The sequence below is a fragment of the Gossypium arboreum genome, chromosome 8, assembly GCF_025698485.1.
Source record: "Gossypium arboreum isolate Shixiya-1 chromosome 8, ASM2569848v2, whole genome shotgun sequence".
Taxonomy (NCBI): domain Eukaryota; kingdom Viridiplantae; phylum Streptophyta; class Magnoliopsida; order Malvales; family Malvaceae; genus Gossypium; species Gossypium arboreum.
Window position 1 is genome coordinate 32917913 of NC_069077.1, and position 22261 is coordinate 32940173.

The 22261-nt window shown below is 33.9% G+C and overlaps 1 protein-coding gene across 5 annotated transcripts; it reads right to left on the reverse strand.

The window, feature by feature from the left end:
• Positions 1–12307: 12307 nt before the first annotated feature.
• LOC108470011 (ABC transporter B family member 11-like) lies at positions 12308–18461 on the reverse strand. Of its 5 annotated transcripts, none has more exons than XM_053031687.1 (13): positions 18059–18461; positions 17056–17412; positions 16882–16936; positions 16626–16801; positions 16324–16545; positions 16008–16246; positions 15396–15921; positions 15026–15299; positions 13955–14826; positions 13605–13871; positions 13265–13528; positions 12882–13175; positions 12308–12801 (listed from the first exon to the last, which is right to left on the reverse strand). In XM_053031687.1, the coding sequence occupies exons 2-13, from the start codon at positions 17380–17382 to the stop codon at positions 12445–12447; spliced, it is 3873 nt and encodes a 1290-aa protein (XP_052887647.1). In that variant the 5' UTR covers positions 17383–17412; positions 18059–18461; the 3' UTR covers positions 12308–12444. The 5 variants fall into 5 exon arrangements, with proteins under 5 accessions (XP_052887647.1, XP_017626675.1, XP_052887646.1 ...); XM_017771186.2 differs by having other exon boundaries at positions 17056–17462; XM_053031686.1 differs by having other exon boundaries at positions 17056–17462; positions 17947–18070.
• Between the last annotated feature and the right edge of the window lie 3800 nt (positions 18462–22261).

Below are 22261 nucleotides of genomic sequence, written 5' to 3' on the forward strand. Positions count from 1 at the left end.
GTCATGGAAAAATAGATTTCTTGATAAAGTAGATTATAATACGGCCGCCCGAATATGGTCCGAGTAAACAACAAGAGAAGACTGATAGTTCATGAAGAAATACATGACTTTGCTTTGTTACCTGAGGATTCAAGCTGACAAAGATTATTCGAGAGCCATCATATCTTAAAGAAACTGACGAGCATCGCGGGGATAAGTGAGCAATGGGCTGCGGTCCGGATCGAGCAGAAAGGAGATAATAAAGACATCTTTTGAAAAATTTGCAAGATCTGTCCATAACATTCGGATTTGAAGAAAAGGATCGGCGTCTTCACTTGGAATATGAGGGCAAAGCCGCATATGTAATCCATTTTATGTAAAGAAATTTGTTTTCTAGAAAAGTTATTCTAATGGAATTAAATCCAGAATCAACGCCTCTCCTTCTTTTTGCATGCATCTCATGCATTTGCATTGCATTTTATCATATGTATTAGATTTTCCCAAAAGGACCCTAAATAGGTAAATTATTTTAGAATCGATAAAGGATATAGACCAAAGGTTAGAGAGAATAGAGCAAATGCAAATACAAATGCAAGAGCAATTGACCAAAATTCAACAAGATATGCGGGAACAAATGCTAGAATTCCAAAGAAATATGATGGGCCGGTTAACCCAGTTATTGGCTGGAGAATTTAAAAAAAAGGTGGCCCAGTGGTTAACAGTGGGGATGATAATGAAGACCTCATCTATTCCCCAATTTTTACCCCAATAAGCGTCCTGACTCGACCAGACGCGTATCCATAAGGGTACCCGTCATTATCAGACCCCAATATCAGACTGGTAAATCGACACTGTTGAACTTCTCGATGGGTTCAGGTTTTAACCTGGAGGATGATCGAGTCAAACCTGTTGTTCTAGCAGAAACAAAGGAAATGGGAGAGCAGACTTTAAAGGCCCTAAAGAAGAAGGAAAAGGAAGCGAATAGTACGAGTAGGTAAAATAAGAGCCATTCGGAGCTTATTAGAGTAAGCCAACCAATTACGGTAACTACCAGCCATCAAGTCTCCCTAAGGCAAGAACCTGATCCAAAATCGAACTTATAAAAACCCCAGTTCGCACCAATCCCAATCACGTATAGGGAGTTGTACCAAATTTTGTTTGACGCACATGTTGTATGCCTTTTTTACGTAGAATCAATACAGCCTTCATACTCTAAATGGTACGATGCAAGCGGCCAATGTGAATACCATACGGGAATCATGGGGCATTCCATCGAGAACTGTACCGCTTTTAGAAAGTTAATCGAAAGACTTATCAAATTGGGTATCATGAAATTCGATGATCCCTCTGGTGCTGAAAATCATTTACCCAACCTTTCTATTAAAGAGGTAAACATTATGAGTTCCATGATGGGTAGGGGCATAAGATCTAAGGGTACATCGAGCTTAGGACTCTAATACAAGACCTGATATTGGGGAATTTGAACATTAACGATGTATCAAAAGAGAGAACCCGGGAATAGAATTATTCGAGCATCTGCCTTTACATACTTGGGAGTGTTTTGAACAATGATACTGTGAAAGAGATCTCTGTATTTCTTAGAGCCAATTTAGAGTAATATTCAAAACATGCTTGTTACTTTAAGCCTAGAAGCAATAAGAATCCTTTTGTGAAATAGGCTTGTATCCAAAATATTTATTTCAATAAAATGTATCTTTTTGAGCAAATATTCTTTTATTTTTTCCATTTCATACTGTACAAAAAATTATTCTTAGATTCTTTCGTTCTTTTGGATTTTATCTCAAATATTCTTTTATTCTTCATTCATGATCATACCATACAAATAATCATCCTTAGAAATATTTATTCTTTGGAATCTACCTTCGTACCTACAACAGGTCTCCAGATATCAACGATATGAGCGACACTGCTATTGACCCAGAGTTTCCTTTTGAGTAAATGTGTCTAGAGGGATCTCAGGACTTTGAAGACGATAGAGATTGTAGCCTATCTCCTGATTTGTTAAGGGCGGTAGAATAAGATTAAAAAAATAGATCCTACCTTACAAAAAGTCAGTGGACATTGTGAGCAAGAGGAAAAGATCGAAGCCTGCATCACCACAAAGACAAAGCGAATCGTTATTGAGTTATTCCAAGAATTTAAAGATGTTTTTGCATGATCATATCAAGATACGCCTGAGCTACTAAAACGTGTGGATGCTGTTAAGGCTAAAAAAATCTTAGAAGAGGTTCATAAGGGTGTCTGAAGAACACATGCTAATGGTTTCACAATGACAAGGCAAATCATAAGGTTCGGGTACTGTTGGTCCACCATAAAAGGGGATTGTTATGCCGTAAATACCAAATTTATGGAGACAAGATTCATGTGCCTCATTCATTTCTTCATAGACTTTCTCTATGTGCGGCATGAATGTTATTGGGCCGATCTCGTCACAAGCTTCTGGTAGACATCGTCATCTTTTTGGTCATCGATTACTTCACTAAGTGGGTAAAAGTCACTTCATATGCCAATATTACAAAGTCAACAGTCATCAAAATTCGAAAAAAAAAGAAGGAGGAAGATCATGTACCGATAAGAAATGCCAAAAAAGATCATACCCAACTGTACAATGTCAAGAGTTCGTAGTCTATTCAAAGAACAAACACCACATCACCTCAAAATAAACAATACAATCGAGGTAGCAGAAAATGTATAAGAATAAAAAAACAACTAAACAAGGATCATACGGAAATTGACCGAGACTTGTAAAGATTAGAGTAAATAAGTTACCATTTACCCTCTATACTTATCGAATGTCGCCTAAGACCTTCGTCGGGGCAAAACATTTTTCATTAGTTTATGGAATGAAAGCGGTTTTACCCATTGAAGTCGAGATTCCTTTTCTCTAAGTCTTGTCAAAGTCGAAGTTAAATGGATCCAATTATGATGTGATCGGTCAGATTTGATAAAAGAAAAGAAGTTGAAAGCTGTTCGCCATGGTTAAATGAACCAAAAGCGAATGATGCGGGCTTATAACAAGAAGGTTCACCTTGGAGAATTCCATTAAAGAGACCTTGTTTTGAAAAAGATACTCCCTATACAAAAGGGACTTCAAAGGAAAGTGTACACCAAACTGGGAAGGACATTATGTGGTAAAGAAGGCTTCCTTTGGAAGAGTTCAATACCGACCAATAGAATGGCAAGAACCTGCCTAATCTTGTGGATTCAGATTCAATCAAAAAATACTTCACAAAAAAAAAGAGAGAAAAAAATAAAAAAAGAAAAAAGAAAAGAAAAGGAAAGGTTGAGGCGAAAACCCACAAATGGCGCTTTGAGACCAAAGGGGTTTTGAATTGAAAACCCATAAAAGGTAATTCAAATAAAAGTGGAGCATACAGTAGTTTTTCTATGCTTGAATTAACAATAAAGAAGTATGCTACATCTTGGGGCATTGACAAAGTACTCTAGATCCCCTAAACACAGATAGAGCTTAAAATAGTCTTCAAGAAGTTGGTACAGAGAAGCTCAAGCTGCGATATCTAGGGCACCTAGCTTTCCATTTTACCCATTTTGAATTGGCTATCTTTGATTACCTTATTCTTTTTAAGATACGTCTCAATAAATTTTCTTCTTAATTGTATTTGCTATCTTTGTTTAACTTACTTGCTTCTAGTTATGTTCTTAATTATTTTCCTTCCAATCTATTGTTATGATCTTTTTCAAGCATTTTGTATTGAAATAACGATCAATGGACGAATAATACTTTCATAAAAGGAGTTTCGCATATTATTTTGGAAGTTTCTAAATAATACAAGAACTTGAAACATGAATTATTGTTTAGAACTCACCAAGCCTAAGGGTTGGAAATATTAGAGAAATATGATTATTTCTTTGGACTTTTTATTGGATTAAACGAAAAGACAAGATATTTGGTCGGTGATACAACCTCGACAAATAATGAACAATGTCAACCCAAGTGTAAAAGGGGATCATTCTTGAGAAAAGAAAAATGATACTCTGCAAGCATATACATCTGGTCATTACACCCAGGGAATGGTGTAACAGATCAAATTGATTGAAGATGATACAAATCCTATACCTCTAAGTTACAGTAAGATAGATGGAAGAAACCAAATGTTATTTTCCTGAAGTTGCAGTGAGAAGTACAAACTTTATGTTTTAGAAGGTACGGTGGAAGGGATTCTGAAATTATAGTGGGTGATTGTTTCTTTAACTTTTCTGACAAGAATACTAGCTGAACAAAATGGCAGCGTAATACATCAGTGATAATACCCTGATGAACAATGAGCGATGATACTTTAAGTATTTAAAAAGGGATCATTCTCATTTCTGCATTCATAGATCATTCATAACACATCTAATTAGGAGCATTTGATTCATTTCGATCATAGCATCCTAATCATTTAGCATAAACATAGGTACATGAAACCAATTCTACAGATCATGTCCCTAGAGGACGGTGTAGCAACATCGGTAAATTTACAGATCTTATCTCCATGAGGTATCAATGGAGCAAATCGAAGACGGCGAATCTTATCTTTCAGAGGTAGTAGGGAAACAGATTTAAGCCACTAGCCTTGTCTCCCTGAGCAGCAGTAGAGCAAGCTGAAGATTGTAGATCTTATCTCCCTAAGCAGTAGTAAAGCAAATCGAAGACAGTGAATCTTGTCTCCCTAAGTAGTAGTGGAGCAGATTTAAGCCACCATCCTATCTCCCTAAGTAGTAGTGGAGTAGGCTGAAGATTACAGATCTTATCTCCCTAAGTAATAGTGAAGCAGATCGAAGATGGCGAATCTTATCTTCCAGAGGTAATAGGGAAGCAGATTTAAGCCACTAGCCTTGTCTCCCTGAGCAGCAGTAGAGCAAGCTAAAAATTGTAGATCTTATCTCCCTAAGCAATAGTAGAGCAGATCGAAGACGGTGAATCTTGTCTCCCTAAGTAGTAGTGGAGCAGATTTAAGCCACCATCCTATCTCCCTAAGCAGTAGTGGAGTAGGCTAAAGATTACAGGTCTTATCTCCCTAAGCAATAGTGGAGCAGATCGAAGACGGTGAATCTTGTCTCCCTAAGCAGTAGTGGAGCGAATTTAAGTCACCATCCTATCTCCCTAAGCAGTAGTGGAGTAGACTAAATATTACAGATCTTATCTCTCTAAGCAGTAGTGGAGCAGATCGAAGACGGCGAATCTTGTCTCCCTAAGCAGTAGTGGAGTAGATTTAAGCCACCATCCTATCTCCCTAAGCAGTAGTGGAGTAGGCTAAAGATTGTAGGTCCTGTCTCCTTAAGCAGTAGTGGAGCAGATCAAATATAACAAATCTTGTCTCCCTAAGCAGTAGTAGAACAGATTTAAGCTACCATCCTATCTCCCTAGTAGTAATGGAGCGGGTTGAAATCAACAATTCTTATCTCCTTAAAGTTCCAGCAGAGTAGATCGAAGCTACAAATCTCTTTTCCCTGAAATGGCATTGGAGTGGTTCGAAGCCACAATTTGTATCTCCTTGAAGTTTTAGTGGAGTAGATCGAAGCTACAAATTTCTTCTTCCTGAAATGGCATTGGAGCGGTTCGAAGCCACAATTCGTATTTCATTGAAGTTCCAGCGGAATAGATCGAAGCTACAAATCCCTTTTCCATGAAATGGCATTGGAGCGGCTCGAAGCGACAATTTTATCTCCCTAAAGTTGCAGCGGAGTAGATTGAAGAAAGCTAATCCTATCTCCTTGAAGTTGCAGTGGAGCGAATTAAAACGGCGAGTCCTATACCTCTGAAGTTGCAGTAGATCGGATCAAATCTACCATGGCAAATCTTATCTTCCTAAAGTTGCAGTGGAACAGATTAAAGCCAAAAGTCTTATCTCCCTAAAGTTGCAGTGGAGCAGATTGAAGCTATGAATTACAGACCTTATCTCTTTGAAGTTGCAGTAGAGTGGATCAAAACAAACCTTATCTCCCTGAAGTTGCAGTGGAGCAGGTTGAAATTACAAGTCTTATCTTCCTGAAGTTACAGTAGAGTAGACTGAAGATAACAATCTTATCCCCTTGAAGTTGCAGTGGGACAAGTTGAAGTTACGAGTCCTATCTCCCTGAAGTTGTAGTGGAGCGGATTGAAGATAGCAAATCTCACCTCCCTGAAGTTGCAGTAGGGAAGGTTGAAGTTACGAGTCCTATTGCAGTGGAGCGGATCGAAGATAGCAAATCTTATCTCTCTGAAATTGCAGTAGAGCAGAGTTAAAGCTATAAATCTTATCCCCTGAAGTTGTAGTGGGGTAGGTTGAAGCTACGAGTCCTTATCCCTCTAAAGTTGCAGTGGGGCAAGTTGAAGTTACAAGTCTTATCTCCCTGAAGTTGCAGTGGAGCAGACTGAAAGAAAGCAGATCTTATCTCCTTGAAGTTACAATGGAGCAGATCAAGCTATAATTTAAAGCTACAAACCTCATCTCCGTAAAGTTGCAGTGGAACAGGTTAAAGCTACGAGTAGTTGCAGTGGAATAGATCAAAGCAACAGTTCCTATACCCCTGAGGATACAGTGGATTGGAATGAAGCTATCTGAATAAGAGAAGATACCAAGAGGTCAAAACCAGGCAAATTTGGCCTCTTTTTAAAGTCTTTACTTTATTCCCATTGCACGACAATGAGCAAAGAGGGCAGCTGTGAATGCCCAAATTTGCTCGGGCCCAATAAACAATAATCAAACAGTCCAATTTACATATTAAATAGCCCAAATTAAAACCTAATTACAAACCCAAAAGTTAAGAAACCCTAAAGCCCAACTAGCCCAACACCTAAACAAAACACAAAGAACTCTAGCCCCCCTAACCCTTATGTGCGCCACTCTTTACGTGGTGTCAGTGCGTTCCGCGCCCGAACAGACGCCCCGTCCCATCGCCTCTGCCCACCTACTCCGACCCTACCTGCAAAACGAAAGAGAAGCACGCAAAACAGAAGCGAACAGAGCAGAAACAATAGAAAACAAATAGTGACAAGGACTTTTTGTAATCGGCTATAAAGCCACCAGAAACCAATGTAAAAGGGGGGATTTTTTTGAATAAAAAAAAAGAAAAGCTTGAAAAAAAAAAGTTGAACCCAAGGAGATTCAAAAGGTTTCTATCTATCTTTTTTTATCTTTTTTTTGTTTTATTTTATTCTATTTTAAAATACAAAGAAAAAAAAGAGAACCCATCGGAGGTTGTAGGAGAAAAGGGGTTTTTCTCTCGTCTTTTTTGGACGTTTTGAGGCTGGATCTGAGTTCAGGGGGTCGAGATCTTGAAAAAGGGATTTTTTTATCTTCGTTGGCCACCGTAAGTGGCGGCACCGACGCCGGCAACTAGCGACCGATGCGGTAGTGGCCTGACGGAGCCAAGACCAGGCCATGGTTGGAGTAGAGGGCGAGTTGAGAGAGAAAACAAAGCTTTTTAGGTTTTTTTTTAACAAGGGGTTTTAAAATGATTTTTAGTTAAAATTTTTTACTTATATAGGTTATGCAAAACAACGTCGTTTTGTACCAAGGTCACCAAAGACCAAAACAAGACTGCTTTAAGGTGACCCACAGAATCTTAACCCGCTCCAAGAGGGATTCGCGCGTTTTCATTAAATTTAGTATTTACGACCGCAATCCTTTCGTATTTTTTATTATTTTAATTTAATCCTTTTGTTCATTTTTCTTTTATTTTTAAATTTGGCCACATAAATTTGCTGGATTTTCACTATGGTCCTTGATGCGTGGATGCTCAGGGTGATGGACACGTGTCCAGGGATTGGGCTTTTTGCCCGTTTAGCCCCAAACCTTGCGCGCTTTTATTTTTGACCTTGTATTTTTATTTTGTTATAGTTTTTATCTCTAATTCCATTTTTGTCTCAATTTAGCCCTTAATCGCTTTGATTTTAATCCTTTTATTATTTATTTATTTATTCAGTTTTTTTAGGAACTGTTTTAGTTTTATTTATTTTAAGTTTGTTTTCATATATTATTTATTTTAAATCATTTTTATTATGTGTTTTAAGTTTATTTTACAATTTTAATACTATTATTCTTTTTAATTTTATATGTATTATTTATTTTAAACTATCATACATATTATTATTTTGGAGTTTTTATATATTCTTTGTTATTTTACACTATTATATATATATATATATATATATATATAATATTTATTCTAAATTTCCTATATGTCATTTATTCGTACTATTTTATATGCTAATTACTTTAAATTCTTTTATTATGTATTGTAAACCTCTTTATTATCATTTGTTTTAGGAGTTCAAATATATTACTTATATTAAATTGTTTATATATATATATATTATTATTTATTTTAAATTTATTTTTCATATATTATTTATGTTAAATTTCTTCATATTATTTTAAAATGTTTCATAAATTATTTGATTTGAGTTTGCTCTATATACTATTTTATTGTTTTATATATATCAATGATTTTAACTTGTTTTATACTATTTTCTTAAATTTTTTTATATATAGTATCTATTTTAAAGTTGTTTTTCCACATATTATTCATTTTTAAATTGTCTTATTATTTATTTTAAAGTGTTTCATATCATTCACTTCATTTTTTCTTTGATTACTAATGCTGAAATATAAAATAACATGTGTTGTGTGATTATTGCCATTATATGTTTTATAATTCGTTTATTCGTATCTTCATGTCCTTGTGATTCATTATTGTAATATTTTTATTCACAAATTATTATGTCATGTTCGACATTATCATTTCACTTTGTTTCATCAAAATTACTTCAAAAGTCACGTTTTTTATATATCCATAACAGGTCGTTTTATTTTACTCCAAATAAATAATGCACACCGTTAAGTGTCATGCTCGTTATTATTCAAAAGGAAGGTTTTTTTTTAATAAGGCAATATTTTATTTTTTTGGAAATTCGAGAAATCGTGTCCTAACTTACTGGGTTTCGATTTTTCTCGTTTAACCTAAATAATCGAATATCCTTCTAAAATACATGAGTTTTGAAAATTAAAAGGTAAGCTTATTCTCGAGGTTTTAAACTGTTGTGTCCTAATGTACTGGATGTGACATTTTATTACTTCGGGATAAGACTGTCTTTAGCATTCGCTTCGATTTATTCAAGCATTTTTGTAAAATTAACATTAATAAAAGGAGGATTGTATTTTTAAATTCTTACGAATTTTCATGTTTCTACATTAAGACATCAATTAATCGATTAGGTGCCAATTTTGTGCGTGACGAGGGTGCTAATCCTTTCTCATACGTAACCGACTTCTGGACTTGTTTTCTCGAATTTTGTAGACCAAAGTCAATTTTTTAATTAAACAAAAAATTTTATTAAAACAATCAAATCACAAAGTGACCTAATCACACCTCATAAAAAAAGATTAGTGGCGACTCTCGCATTTATTTGTTTTTAAAACTAAGTCAATCCCCGTTTTCAAAAAATGATTTCGACACTTGATTTTTAGAAGTTTAAAAAAAATAAAACTAACAATTTGAAAACATAAAAGGAAAAAAAAGAAAAATAGATCACTAATTGAAAAAAAAAATGATAATCATCTGATAATTTAGATCCTTTTTGGCTGAGACTTTTGCGATAGTTGCATTTAATATATAAAATTATTTAGATTAAAATTCACTTTTTAATGTAATAAGACAGCGAGTGTTGAGTTGATAAATTTAATAACTTAAATTTATTTTTAATGAATTAAGATGAATTTAGTTGATGGGTACCCACCACACCAAAAATTGACCCTAGTCTTCAAAAAAAGGATTCTTGCAATTCTAATAAATAAGTCTTTCTTATTTTGTCGTTATTTTTTATGTACAAATAACAATGTCTATTGTCACTGAAACTCCACCAGTAATCAATAGTTTCTCTTGAAAAATGGATGATTCTTCATTGATTTCTTAATCTATTTTTGTTTTGAGAGTATTTTAGAATAATAAATGATTTCTCTAGTCGACTTAGACCCGTATTATCTTAAGTTTTATATATAGTTTTTGTTTTTTCATTATTTAATAAGTCTTCGCTTTTAAAATTTTATATCTACTCTTATAACGCATTTTTTTAGTTGTGCTTTTACAAGTGATTTTAAAAATGGTTTTATCGCCATCACCTCTAATTTGGTGGATACTCGATTCTTTCGCCCATTTTTGCCTATTGTTTTGGACCATTTAGGGCTAATTTCCTTATTGTATTAAGTACTTGCAATTACTCCAAAAATATTGTACTTGAGTTATGACAATGTCAATTGTTAACATGTCGTAATGTTCTATTTATGATAAGTCTAAAGCCTACCAATTGTTAACGTGTCATAATGCTCTATTTATGCTGAGGCTAAAGCCTTTGTTGTGTTGATGGAGCTTACCCTTCACCACGTATGACAAGTATTTGTTATTTCTCCCGAATTATACGGTCACATTACTAAATGAATTAAATATTTGTTTCAACATGTCCTTTTTGAAGTTATTCAAATTTTCTCTATTTACCCAAAAACAAATATTTAAAAGATATATATTAATTTATTTGGCACTATATAATTTACCCTGATATCTAGTTAGGAGGAGATATATGCTTATTTTAAATTATAAAATATATACTCTACTAATTTTATTTTTAAAATTTAAAAATATATTATTTTATTCTATTAATTCATGTCTTTTGAATAGTATTTCAAAAACATTTCAATACCAATAATTGAAAAATTAAACAAATATGCAAAAATTAAATATGTAATCAAATTAATTAAATATGCAATAATTGAAAATCTATCAATGACTGGGTTCTTGCCTTTCTTCTTTCTGCCTATTTTTTCGAACCTTTTTTTTAATTTTCTTTTCCTATAAATTAAATTAAAATAATATTAAAATTGTTAAAATATTTTTGTATCATCTTTACTTAAACTAGAAACTAAAAATATTATATAAAGAATAACCAACCTGGTTTCAAAAACAATTACTAACCATAAATTTGACTCAATAATAAAATATAACTATTTTCACCTTATGTAAAAATAATTAATTTGATATTAATGATAATCATTTGATTAACAATGTCTTTAAAAACAATGAAAACAAAACATTAAATATACAATAATATAACTTGACTCGAATTAATATAGGGGTGAGTAAAATTTAACTCGACTGGAATTTTTTTAAAAAAATCCGAATTTTGAATTATTTGAATCGAATTAATCAAATTAACTCGATTTTTTTTCGAATTCGAATAATTGAATAAACCAAATGTTAAACTCTTTTACTTTTCTTCTCCAAATTTTCAAAACTTTTTTCCTTTTTACTTTCCCATAAAAAAATTTACTTCCCCAAACCTCCAAAACATTTATTTTTTCTTTTAATTTCCCCCCAAAACATTTTTACTTTTGTTTTCCCCCAAAATTTTTATTTCCCTCGAACCCCAAAAGCTTCTTTTTTTTCAAATTTATGTCTATTATTTCTATTATTGAATTAAATTTCATATTTTGTATTACTTATATTATTGAATTGTTTAATCATGCTGAATCATTATTAATTTCTATTAAAATTGAATTATTGATGATGTCATAAAATATTCGTGTTAAAAATTCCTATTGGTATCAATTTCACATTTTATTTTTAAAATAATTTTTATTAAAAATTACATTTTTACATTTAATATATTTTTAATTTCAAAATAAATGATGATGAGAATTAGAAGATAATTGAAGGAACTAAGCAAGTAAAGACGCTAACCCATATATAAAATATTAATAAATAAATAATGAAGAGATGAAAGTTAATAACAAATTTAATTATGGTATGTAACAGTGGTTACAAATATTAAAATCAATTTTTTAATTTAACTCGAACAAATAAATTTGATTCGATCCAATTCAAATTCTATCTCACTTGACTCGATTCAAAAAAATTTTGAATTGAGTTAAAATGATAAAATAAAATTTATCAATTCAGTTAACTCAAAATATTTTCAAGAACATTTTGTGGGATTGTTGACCCCAGATGTCAAAATTGCTCAATTCCTCAAACGAAAATAACACAATGAATTCCTCGAGTAAAAGAGGAAAAAATAATACCACTGTATATTTCAATGACTCCAAAAGTAGGTGAAAATATATATTTAAAATATATAAATAGACATTAAATAAAATAATAATATTTAAAATTTATAAGCAAAATAATTAACGTTTTACAATATACATAAATTTCTTTTATTATGTTCTAATGCTTAAAATATCCCTATTAATTTTTTATATTACCTAAAATAGCCATTAACTCCTAAAGGGTCCAGCTGGTTTTATTATGTAAAGATTTAGATAAAATATAATTGAAAATAAAAATATAGATTATAAATGCATATCATTAGATGAGTTACAGAAAAATAATACAAATTTACTGAAATTTATGATTATATCAAAACTAAAAAACAAAAAAAAAATTATATATATAATTAAAGAAGTTTTATGCAGTGGAAGCACTCATATGAAGTGCAACTAAGGAAGCATAGAAACCATCTTTGATGTTGATCAAGGTATCATGCTTTCCTTTCTCTACAACAACCCCATTTTTAACCACGGCTATAACGTCCGCGTTCTTGATTGTGGATAGCCTATGAGCCACCACCACCGTTGTTCGGTTCACCACTACTCTATCTAGTGCAGCCTGTACCACCCTCTCCGATTCAGCATCCAATGCACTCGTTGCCTCGTCTAATAGCAGTATCTGCGGACTTTTAACGATGGCACGTGCGATGGCTATGCGCTGCTTCTGTCCTCCTGACATCTGAACTCCTCGCTCCCCTACCACCGTATCGTAACCCTGGAAGGGGAAAAAAATTATATCAGTAACCAATCAGGCATATTTGGTAACATCAGACAAGCTTTTTTGTGATGGTTTACCTGTTGTAGTGAACTAATGAACTTGTGAGCATTGGCCAACTCTGATGCAGCTAAAATTTCTGCCTCGGTTGCATTTCCTCCTTTTCCATATGCAATGTTGGCACGGATTGTATCATTGAATAAAACAGGTTCTTGGCTCACAAGTCCCATTTGTTGCCTCAGCCATTTCAATTGGAGCTTTTGGATGTCGAGACCATCGAGACTGATACGTCCTGAATCGGGATCATAAAATCTCTGCAGTAATGAGATTACTGTGGATTTCCCGCTCCCACTTTCTCCAACCAATGCAACAGTCTGAAAACAAATATTTACATTAATTTCAGTTTTTCCAAGAATTAGGTTGATAAAACATCCAATAAGAGGATGGCTTTTGGACCAGTTACCTTGCCGGAACGAATAGACAAGCTCAAGTCTCGAAGAATTTGAATATCTGGCCTCAATGGATACTTAAAGCTGACATGATGAAGTTCGATATCTCCCTTCACGTTTTCTAGTTTCATCCCGGACTCGTCGTTGGGGTCTATCTTAGACTCACGATCAATAATCGCAAATATGGAAGCGGCAGCGCTCTTGGCTTTGCCAGAATCAGGAGCAAAGGAGCTCGATTGAGAAATTCCTATAGCTGCCATGGTCAAAGCAAAGAAAACCTGCAAAGTAGATATTAATCTCAGCATCATACGGGCATAATCATTAACTCAATACACAGTTTCCAGTTAAACTCACTTGGAAAACATCTCTGAATGTTGTATAACCATGCTCAACAAGTTGAGCCCCTGCATAAAAACTGGTTGCATAAACAGAAAACAGAAAGAAGAAGGAAACTCCGAATCCAGTTCCACTGATTAAACCCTGCTTTATCCCAGTTTTCATCGGGCCTTCACATTTCTTCTTATAAAGCTGCATCACCTTTTCCTCTGCGCAAAAGGATGCAACAGTTCTTATACTCCCTACTGCATCATTAGCAACTTGGCTTGCCTCCTCATACATCAACTGCAGCAGTTTATATTAACAGCTAAATCAATAATATGCTTAAACACATGGTGTAAAATTTGATTCCTTGATTTTGAGCATACCTTTACATCTGCACTAAATCCTTTCATGAATTTTACTTGAATATATCCGTTGATTGCAATAAGCGGGAGTAGTACTAGGACAATAAATGCCAACTGCCAACATGCAACAAAAGCAATGACTAAACCAGAAATTGCAGATGAAGTATTTTGAACCAGCTGAGCTAGTGCATCTCCGACCAAGGCGCGTATTGAGGCTGCATCTGCTGATAGCCTTGCACCAATTGCACCACTTGAATTTTCTGGTTCGTCAAACCACCCAACTTCCATGCGGACCACTTTCTCAAAACACATCGATCTGATTCGTTGGATTAATTTACTTCCAGCGATGGAAAAGAAGTAATTTTGTGCTGGACATACCACAAATGCTGCCGCGCCAAGGGCCAAGAATATCAGTGCCCAGAACCTTGAATCTTCTCTCAATTCATGTGGTTTAAAGAATGCGTCGATTACACTGGAAATTAGGATACCAAAAATTGGAAATATTACACCGTTGGCTGCTGCAGCTATAGTTCCGAGTAGGATAACGGGAATCTCTGGCTTGTTGAGGTAAGCAAGTCGGCGGATGGAAACCTTTGGAGCTTTTTCTGATGGTAGTTCAGCAGGGTTTTCTGTGTCTGCCATTGCAAGATCGGCGGCATTCATTCCAGTAGGTAAACCAAAAGATGCTGAGAATGAATGGCGGTTGCTATTTCCCATAGATGATCCCCTACTGATTGAGCGCTTCAATGACTTTTTTAGGCTTGAACGTCTAAATGATTCTGAAGCAATGTCAGATGACTCCGTTGCCTGTTCCGAGTCTTTATTTACTTCTTGTAATCGGATAAGCTGAGAGTAAGCTCCCTCAGGATCCTGGAGTAGTTCTGAATGTGAACCTGCTCAATTTGCAAAAACGTTATTAACATTAAAAATGCTCGAATGAATTATATGTTACCAACAAACTTTAGAGCATTACAAACTTGTTCCATGCTATATATTATATGTATTGCTGTTTTACATCTTGGCAAAATTATGGAAGATGATAATAATGACCAAACTAAGATAGAGTTCAGCAATGATATGCTTTTAACACACCTTTTTCGACCATCTTTCCTCGGTGAATTACAGCAATCATATCTGCATTTCTCACGGTACTCAAACGATGAGCAACAATGACAGTTGTCCTATTGCCCATTATCCTATCCAATGCTTCTTGAACTACTCTTTCAGATTCTGCATCTAGTGCACTCGTGGCTTCGTCTAGAAGTAAAATCCGAGGGTCCTTCAGAATCGCTCTTGCTATTGCCACTCTTTGCTTTTGTCCACCAGAAAGCTGAGTTCCATGCTCTCCAACCATGGTATCTAGTCCCTGCATATGGAGTTCAAAGTCTTCCAAAGTAAGTTTACAACTCAATTCATATATGGTTATAGAAGTTATCATACCACATGGACAAGAAACTAAAACCTGAGGCAGCTTATCGATGAACTTAGAGGCATTTGCAAGCTCAGCTGCAGCCCGTATCTCTTCAGTGGTGGCACCTTCCTTTCCATAGGCAATGTTGTCCCTAATGCTTGATGTGAACAATACAGGCTCCTGGCTAACAAGACCAATCTTTCCCCTGATCCATCTAAGTTGAAACTCCTTGAGGTTAATGCCATCGATAAGAACTTCACCAGCATGTGGATCATAAAATCTCTCAATGAGACTTATCACGGTCGATTTCCCACTTCCACTTTGCCCAACCAAAGCCACTGTTGTGCCGTTTTGAATAGAAAGAGAGAAGCTACTGAAAATTTGCTCATCTGGTCTAGCAGGGTAACTGAAATAAACATCCCTTAGTTCTATATCCCCACGAATGTCCTCCAATACTTTCCCCCTTGTGTCATAAGAATCGATCTCTGGCTTCCTTTCAATGGTCTCAAACATCTTAAACGCTGCTGCTTGACCAGCTGCAAATGCTGTCACACATGGGGATGCCTGCCCCAGGGACCTGAAACATCCATAAGTACAATGACTTTAGCTTATGAAGCATGCGTATAATAAGTAAAGATGGAAAAATTTCATAGTTTAACTCACATGGAACCGGTCAATACAGCAAAAATCACATTAATTACATCACCACCGGTGTACCCTCTGTCCAAAACCATCCTTGCACCGAACCATATAGCCAAAGAATAACTGCAGAATATGACTAGAAAAAGCACGCCAAGGCCTAGTCCGGCGACAAAGCCTTCATGAACTCCCGATGTATAAGCAGCACCGAGAAACTTGTTGTAATTGCTTATGGCTTGCTTCTCACCAGTAAATGATGCAACCTGGAATCAGATTGAACAATTAGTCGTATTTTTCCATCGAAAACCAAAAATACAACTATTCTTCGTATAGAACATACAGTTCTGATGGAACCAATTGTCTGTTCAACAACAGAGGCAGCTTTAGCATAAGCATTTTGTCCACGGGATGCCATCTTGGATACTATAAGGGCCATGACTCCACCAGATATTACAATGGGAGGGATAGAAGACAACATGACAAGGGTAAGAAGCCATCCTTGCACAAAGGCTATAACAAAACCTCCAATAAATGTGGATACCAACTGTATAAACTTCCCAACCTGCAAACCACAAGCAAACATTTCCATGATAACATGTATATATAGGATGATTTCGATTGCAGAGTCAAGATATACATTACCTTCTCACCCATGGCATCCTGTATGAGAACTGTGTCCCCAGACATTCTTCCAACAACCTCTCCCGTGTTGGTTTCCACATCAAAGAAAGCAACATCTTGCCTCAATATGGTTTTCAAGTACAATCCCCTTATTCGAGCTGCTTGTCGCTCACCTGTGACCATCCAACAGGTCACCTCTGCGAACAACATACCACATTAAATACATCAGTATGGGATAAAACATTAGATACATGGTTTAAATGAGAGATTTACTTACGAAGGAAGGCTGCCACCCCTGCACCTACAGCCAGGTAGACGAATCTCAAAGCAACCTATGATGTTTCAAGAATCAAGTCATTTAAAAAATTCAACAAAATAATGGAATCTTTTAAAAAGAAAAGGCACACACACTTATTGTGTTGATACAAGTTCATGTTACATGTTATAGTACCCTGGAGACAACATCAACCACTCTGTCGTCATTTTGATTTTCACCAAAAGCATCAATGAGATCCCCAAACAGGAGAGTCATAAGGGGCATACATATACCATTACCGACCGCGCCTATTGTGCCGACGATCATCAACAAGGTATCCCTTGAATCGGCAAATGCAAACAGCTTGTAGAACGGAACCGTGTAAGTTTTCTCATCATCAACCTTCTTACTTTCTAAATTGTCTCCGTTGGAACCGGAGACTTTGTCAGGATCTTCCTGGATTTTCGATGTGCTGGCTTCATGCAGGTCAGTTGGATCATTAAATCCATTCTCAGAGTCCATCGTGGGGGTGGGGGGGCTCCCAAACTTTACCTTGATTTTTAACACCAAAACTTCAGAATCTATGAGGTTTATTTGTTGTACTGCGCATGCAGGAAAACAATTGAAAGAATTGGTCAAGAAAGCCAGATTAAGAACAAAAAATCTACTGTTTGCTAGTAAAGTACTACTAGCTAAGGATCTGAAACAGGATTCAAAGGGTTTCTCAATCTATGAGCAGCTTAAAAATAAAAAATAAAAGAATTTTTCTATTCTGTTTCAATCCCAGAAAAGCATCCATCTTAGAATTTGGAAATACGGTTGCAATCAAATCAATTACACTATAAAGAAACTTAGTACCTATAAAGAGTGTACCATCAGCAGAAAAGGAAAAAAAACAGAGGATAGAGATCCTAGAGAAGATGAACAGAAGAAAGAGAGAGAAAAGGTGGCTTCTCTGTCATTGAAGTACAACTAAAAGGGAAACCCGGTTTCATGATTCGTTTTGTTAGAAGAGACGATATAAAATGACGACCGATCATCATTGGTTTACTCCTAAGTGAAGAATAAACTATCAGCAAAACCCACCATTTGAACATAACCCAAAATCCCAGAACCCGGATGCTTTCCTAAGTCCCAACTCTGCAACGATTAAAGGGGAAAAAAAAATGAAAAGAGACATTAAGAAGAATAGACCTACCAAAATTTTCAAAAGGGTAGTTGGAAATTTGTCCAGTTATTCCAACTTTGAGGCCAAATAGCCTTCCGTTTTATGTTTCAGCTGTTTAAAAACCTATTTATATAAAATCTTTGGTGGGAGGCTTTCCTTGAACAGCACGTATTTAGCCTTGTCGATTAGTCTTCACTATTATATTTTGGGATAGGTAAAGGTAGTCTTCACCATTATTCAAATGCGAATTTCGAGTTTTTCGACTTTGCCAACCATGGTCTCCACGGATCCAATTTATTTTTCCTCCTCTCCAAGCAAATATGATATTATATTATATTATATTATATTATATGCTTTTTTCCGACAATATACAAGATTTTAGCTGTTGATATGCTTCTTCGTAGAAAATATACAAACCATGTTCACTCATAATTGTAATCAATTTAACTATTATTATAGTAAAGTTTGGAGTCCCAATTTATTGAAATAATGATGAAAAGAAGGGGTAAATTAGAGTTGATCCATCTTATCTTTGCTTCGAATCATTGTCGCTTTTAAATAGTTTGAAAGAAATATGTTCAAAAGAGGTGTTCGTGTGTACACTTGATGAGAGAGAGAGATGAAAGCACCCATTGGCCAACTTTTCTAGAGAGAGATAATTAAATTATGTTTGAATTAACCTAAAGTATTGATTGTTTTATGGTGTAAATTACACCTCCTACTTATGAGTTTTTATTTTTATTATTTATCATAATTTTAAAAAGATTCAGAAAAATAAAATAAAATTAGGTTTCTCTTTCGTGGGAGTAACAAGTTATTATCATACCAACAAAACCCATTCTTTTTAATCAAAGTCATTAATCGACTCTTTTGTTTTGGCGAAGAATTTGAAGATCTGGTCTTGGGTGGCCACAACAAGGGTTTCAAAATCAGATTTTTAAACTTGTTTAATCCTTTGATGCTTAGGTAATTTTCTGGGTTTGACTTTTTCTTATTTAATGAAATTTGATCTTCCATTTTCACATCTGTCTCATGTTTGTTTTATCCATTATGTTTTGTAAGAATGGAAGAACCAAGAGTGACCCCGCCAGATGGTGCTCGACAGCTTTAGTTTTTTGTGAATCTGTTAACTGCCCTCCTTAGTGTACCAAAAAGGGGAAAAGGCATGTTTTTCCTTCATTGAAAAGTTGAAGTCTGCAATGAAGTTTTTATGGGAAAAATACTCATTTTGGTACTTACGATTTTCTTGTACTTATGCTTAGCTTCCGTCATGTGGTGACAAACTGTGTTAATATTTTGGACGGGTATTAGTTTGTGAAATTTAAGGGCATAGAAAAATAAATGGAATCATCTTTTTATATATATATATAATTTAAGCAAACTGGTGGTTAAAGAGCTTTTATATAATTTAATCATCCCTAATAATATCCTTTCCTCCATTTTGAAAGTACCAACAATAAATTTAATCATAAATTATATCATCATTGAAGCAGGCATATTTTTGTCAAATTTGATGTCTCACTTTATTTACAAGTCTCTCCATCTAGAAATAGGACCCATGAGACTGCCCTACTTTATGTGGATGCCATTTATGTGTTCACCATTTCACCTTCTTTTCTTTTTTCTTTTTTGGAAAAGTATAAGGTGAATTATATTTTTCTTTTTTACTCAAAAATCTAGTAAATTTATTTTAAAAAAATTATTCATTTCTATTGTTAAAAGTTTGTGTAGTTGACAAAATAATCAAATAGTTACAGATAATATGTCACATATATCACATTTTAACATACAGACTACAAGTCTAATTTTTAACAATAGAAATAGATGAAAATTTTAATATAATGACAAATTTAGTTTTTAATCTAATATATAAAAATTAATTTACTTATTTATTAAATGAAGAGGATAAAATATAATCTAGACTCCTAATTCAACAACCTTTGCAGTTTATTTTTTGCTTTTTGTCTTAATAGCCACAGGCACAAACCAATCTAGTTTTTTCCTCTCCTCTTTTCTATTTCTTTCCCCTCGAAAATTAAAGCTGACATAGTTTTAGAGTCAACATGTTGTTTTCTTCTTTATTTTTGCATTTTAGATAAATGGTTAAATTTCATTTTTGATCCCTCTATTATGTTTTAAAATTTAATTTTTATAATTTATTTTCTAACATAATTTAGTCGTAGTCTCTACGTTTTTATAATATTATTAATTAGTTAAATAATTAATAATATTAACTTTTCAATTAAAGTATTGCAAGATTATATAATTTAAAATAAATTTTAAATTCAAAAATATTACTAAACATATACCACTCTAAATAAAAGTAAGATACAAATAAAAGTGCCTTCATGCATTGACACGATTATCAACAAGCTATTTCTTTTTCTTTCCTTTTTTTCATTATAGATAAATGGTTAAATTTCAGTTTTGATCTCTTTATTATGCTTAAATTTAATATTTAATCCTTATACTTTATTTTTAACATAATTTGGTTTCTATATTTTTATAATGTTATTAATTAGTTCAAATAGTTCATATTATCAAGTTTTTAATTAAAATGTTACATGATTATAAATAATTTGAAAGGGAATTTTTAAATCCAAATTGTAGATGGACTAAATTCTTGAAAATAAAACTAGGAGAGCTAAATTCTAAATGTATGAAGTATATAGAGACTTAAAAGTCGTAGTTGTTTGAACCAAACTAGATCGGGATATATGTCCAGAAAAAGGCATCAAATTGGCTTACATATGAACTAGTAGATATTAGTAGAATCATTTTTTTAATATTTTCCATTTATATGTGATAAGCCATAAAAGTAACATATTTTAATCCCATTCTTGATGCATTTTTGGATGATTTATTATTTAATTTAGTGAATTTGATGCTCCTAATCCTTTAATTTCATGTTTCTATATTTAGGAGAGCATAAGGGAGCAAAAGAAGCAGAAAACTAGCCAAAATCTGACAAAACGAGCTACTTTCAGGATCCACACGGCCTGGCCATTCCCACACGGGCTGGCCACATGCCCATATGCCAGCCCGTGTCGATATCGCTCATTGTTTCCCAAATACACTAAAAAAAGCTAATTTTTAGGTTTTCTGAGCATTCTAAAGTCTATAAATACACATTAGAAGAGGACCTAAGAGAGCACCGAGAGAAGAACGAAGTAATTACTCGAAGAACGCCGTCGGAATCAACTCAGAAGCAGGATCTCCTTCAAGATTGAAGATCTCTAGTTAAATTCTCTAGAAGTTTTTAAGTTTCTTTATGTTTTGTTGTTTTCCTAATTTTGATATGTTTTCCTCCCTAAGTATGAACTAAATTCCCTATATACTTAGGGAGGATAAAACCTATGACGGATCTTATTATTTAATTTTTTGAATTACATGATAAATACTTGATTTCTTGATCTCAATTATGTGTACTTATTCCATGTTTTAAAATTATTAGGATATTAATTCATGATTGATGTGCTTAATTCAGTGGAGCAAAAGTCCCTATTTAAGAGTAAATCTGGAATAATTGAGTGGAGTTGTATGCAATCCTAGAAATAGGACGACATAAATCTACCAGATTAAAGTCAAATCTAATAGGGAATCCATAGATCGAGTTAATGCGACAATAGGGGTTTTAATTAGAACGATATTTCAATTAATCACCTTAGAGTCAGTTATTTTTACTTTCGAAAGAGATATTAATATAATATAGGGATTTCTAGGATCAAGGCAAGTGAATAAATCGTTTAATTCATATTCAGAATAATAAGTGAAGTCTAGATGGATTCTTTCCTGGGTATTGTCTCTCTCATTGGTTTATTCGATTATTTTCTTACTTTATTCTCTGTTGCGTCCTTAGTAATTAGATAATTTTAGATTTAAAACAAACTTCTTCAATTTACCGGCTAGATAATAGAAAGATAGTAAGTACTAGTACTTTTAGTCCTCGTGGATACAATATTCCCGACTCACCATAGCTATACTATTATTCGATAGGTGCACTTGCCTTTGTCGTGATTTTAGTTAGTTAAGTGAATCATCATCAATATGATTTTTTTAGTGATTTATTTAATTAAAACCGTATGAATCAGTGGCCAGTTCAACCACTAGTTCAGTTCTAAAAATCTTGTTTAGAGTATATTTTAATATTCAATTTTTACTTTATAATTTGACACAAACAAATAATCAATCCAACACTACTAGTACACCATAAAAAGTAATGTCTAAGTAATT

What these genes read in the sequence shown, in the direction of transcription:
- LOC108470011 (XM_053031686.1), bottom strand. Translation starts at nt 18,040, where the DNA reads ATGTCTCTTTTCATTTTTTTTTCCCCTTTAATCGTTGCAGAGTTGGGA. An exon ending in TTTTGGGTTATGTTCAAATG is followed by an intron (nt 17,463 to 17,946) that starts GTGGGTTTTGCT and finishes CTGCATGCGCAG; the next exon opens with TACAACAAATAAACCTCATA. An exon ending in TGTCTATTCGTTCCGGCAAG is followed by an intron (nt 13,176 to 13,264) that starts GTAACTGGTCCA and finishes ATTTGTTTTCAG; the next exon opens with ACTGTTGCATTGGTTGGAGA.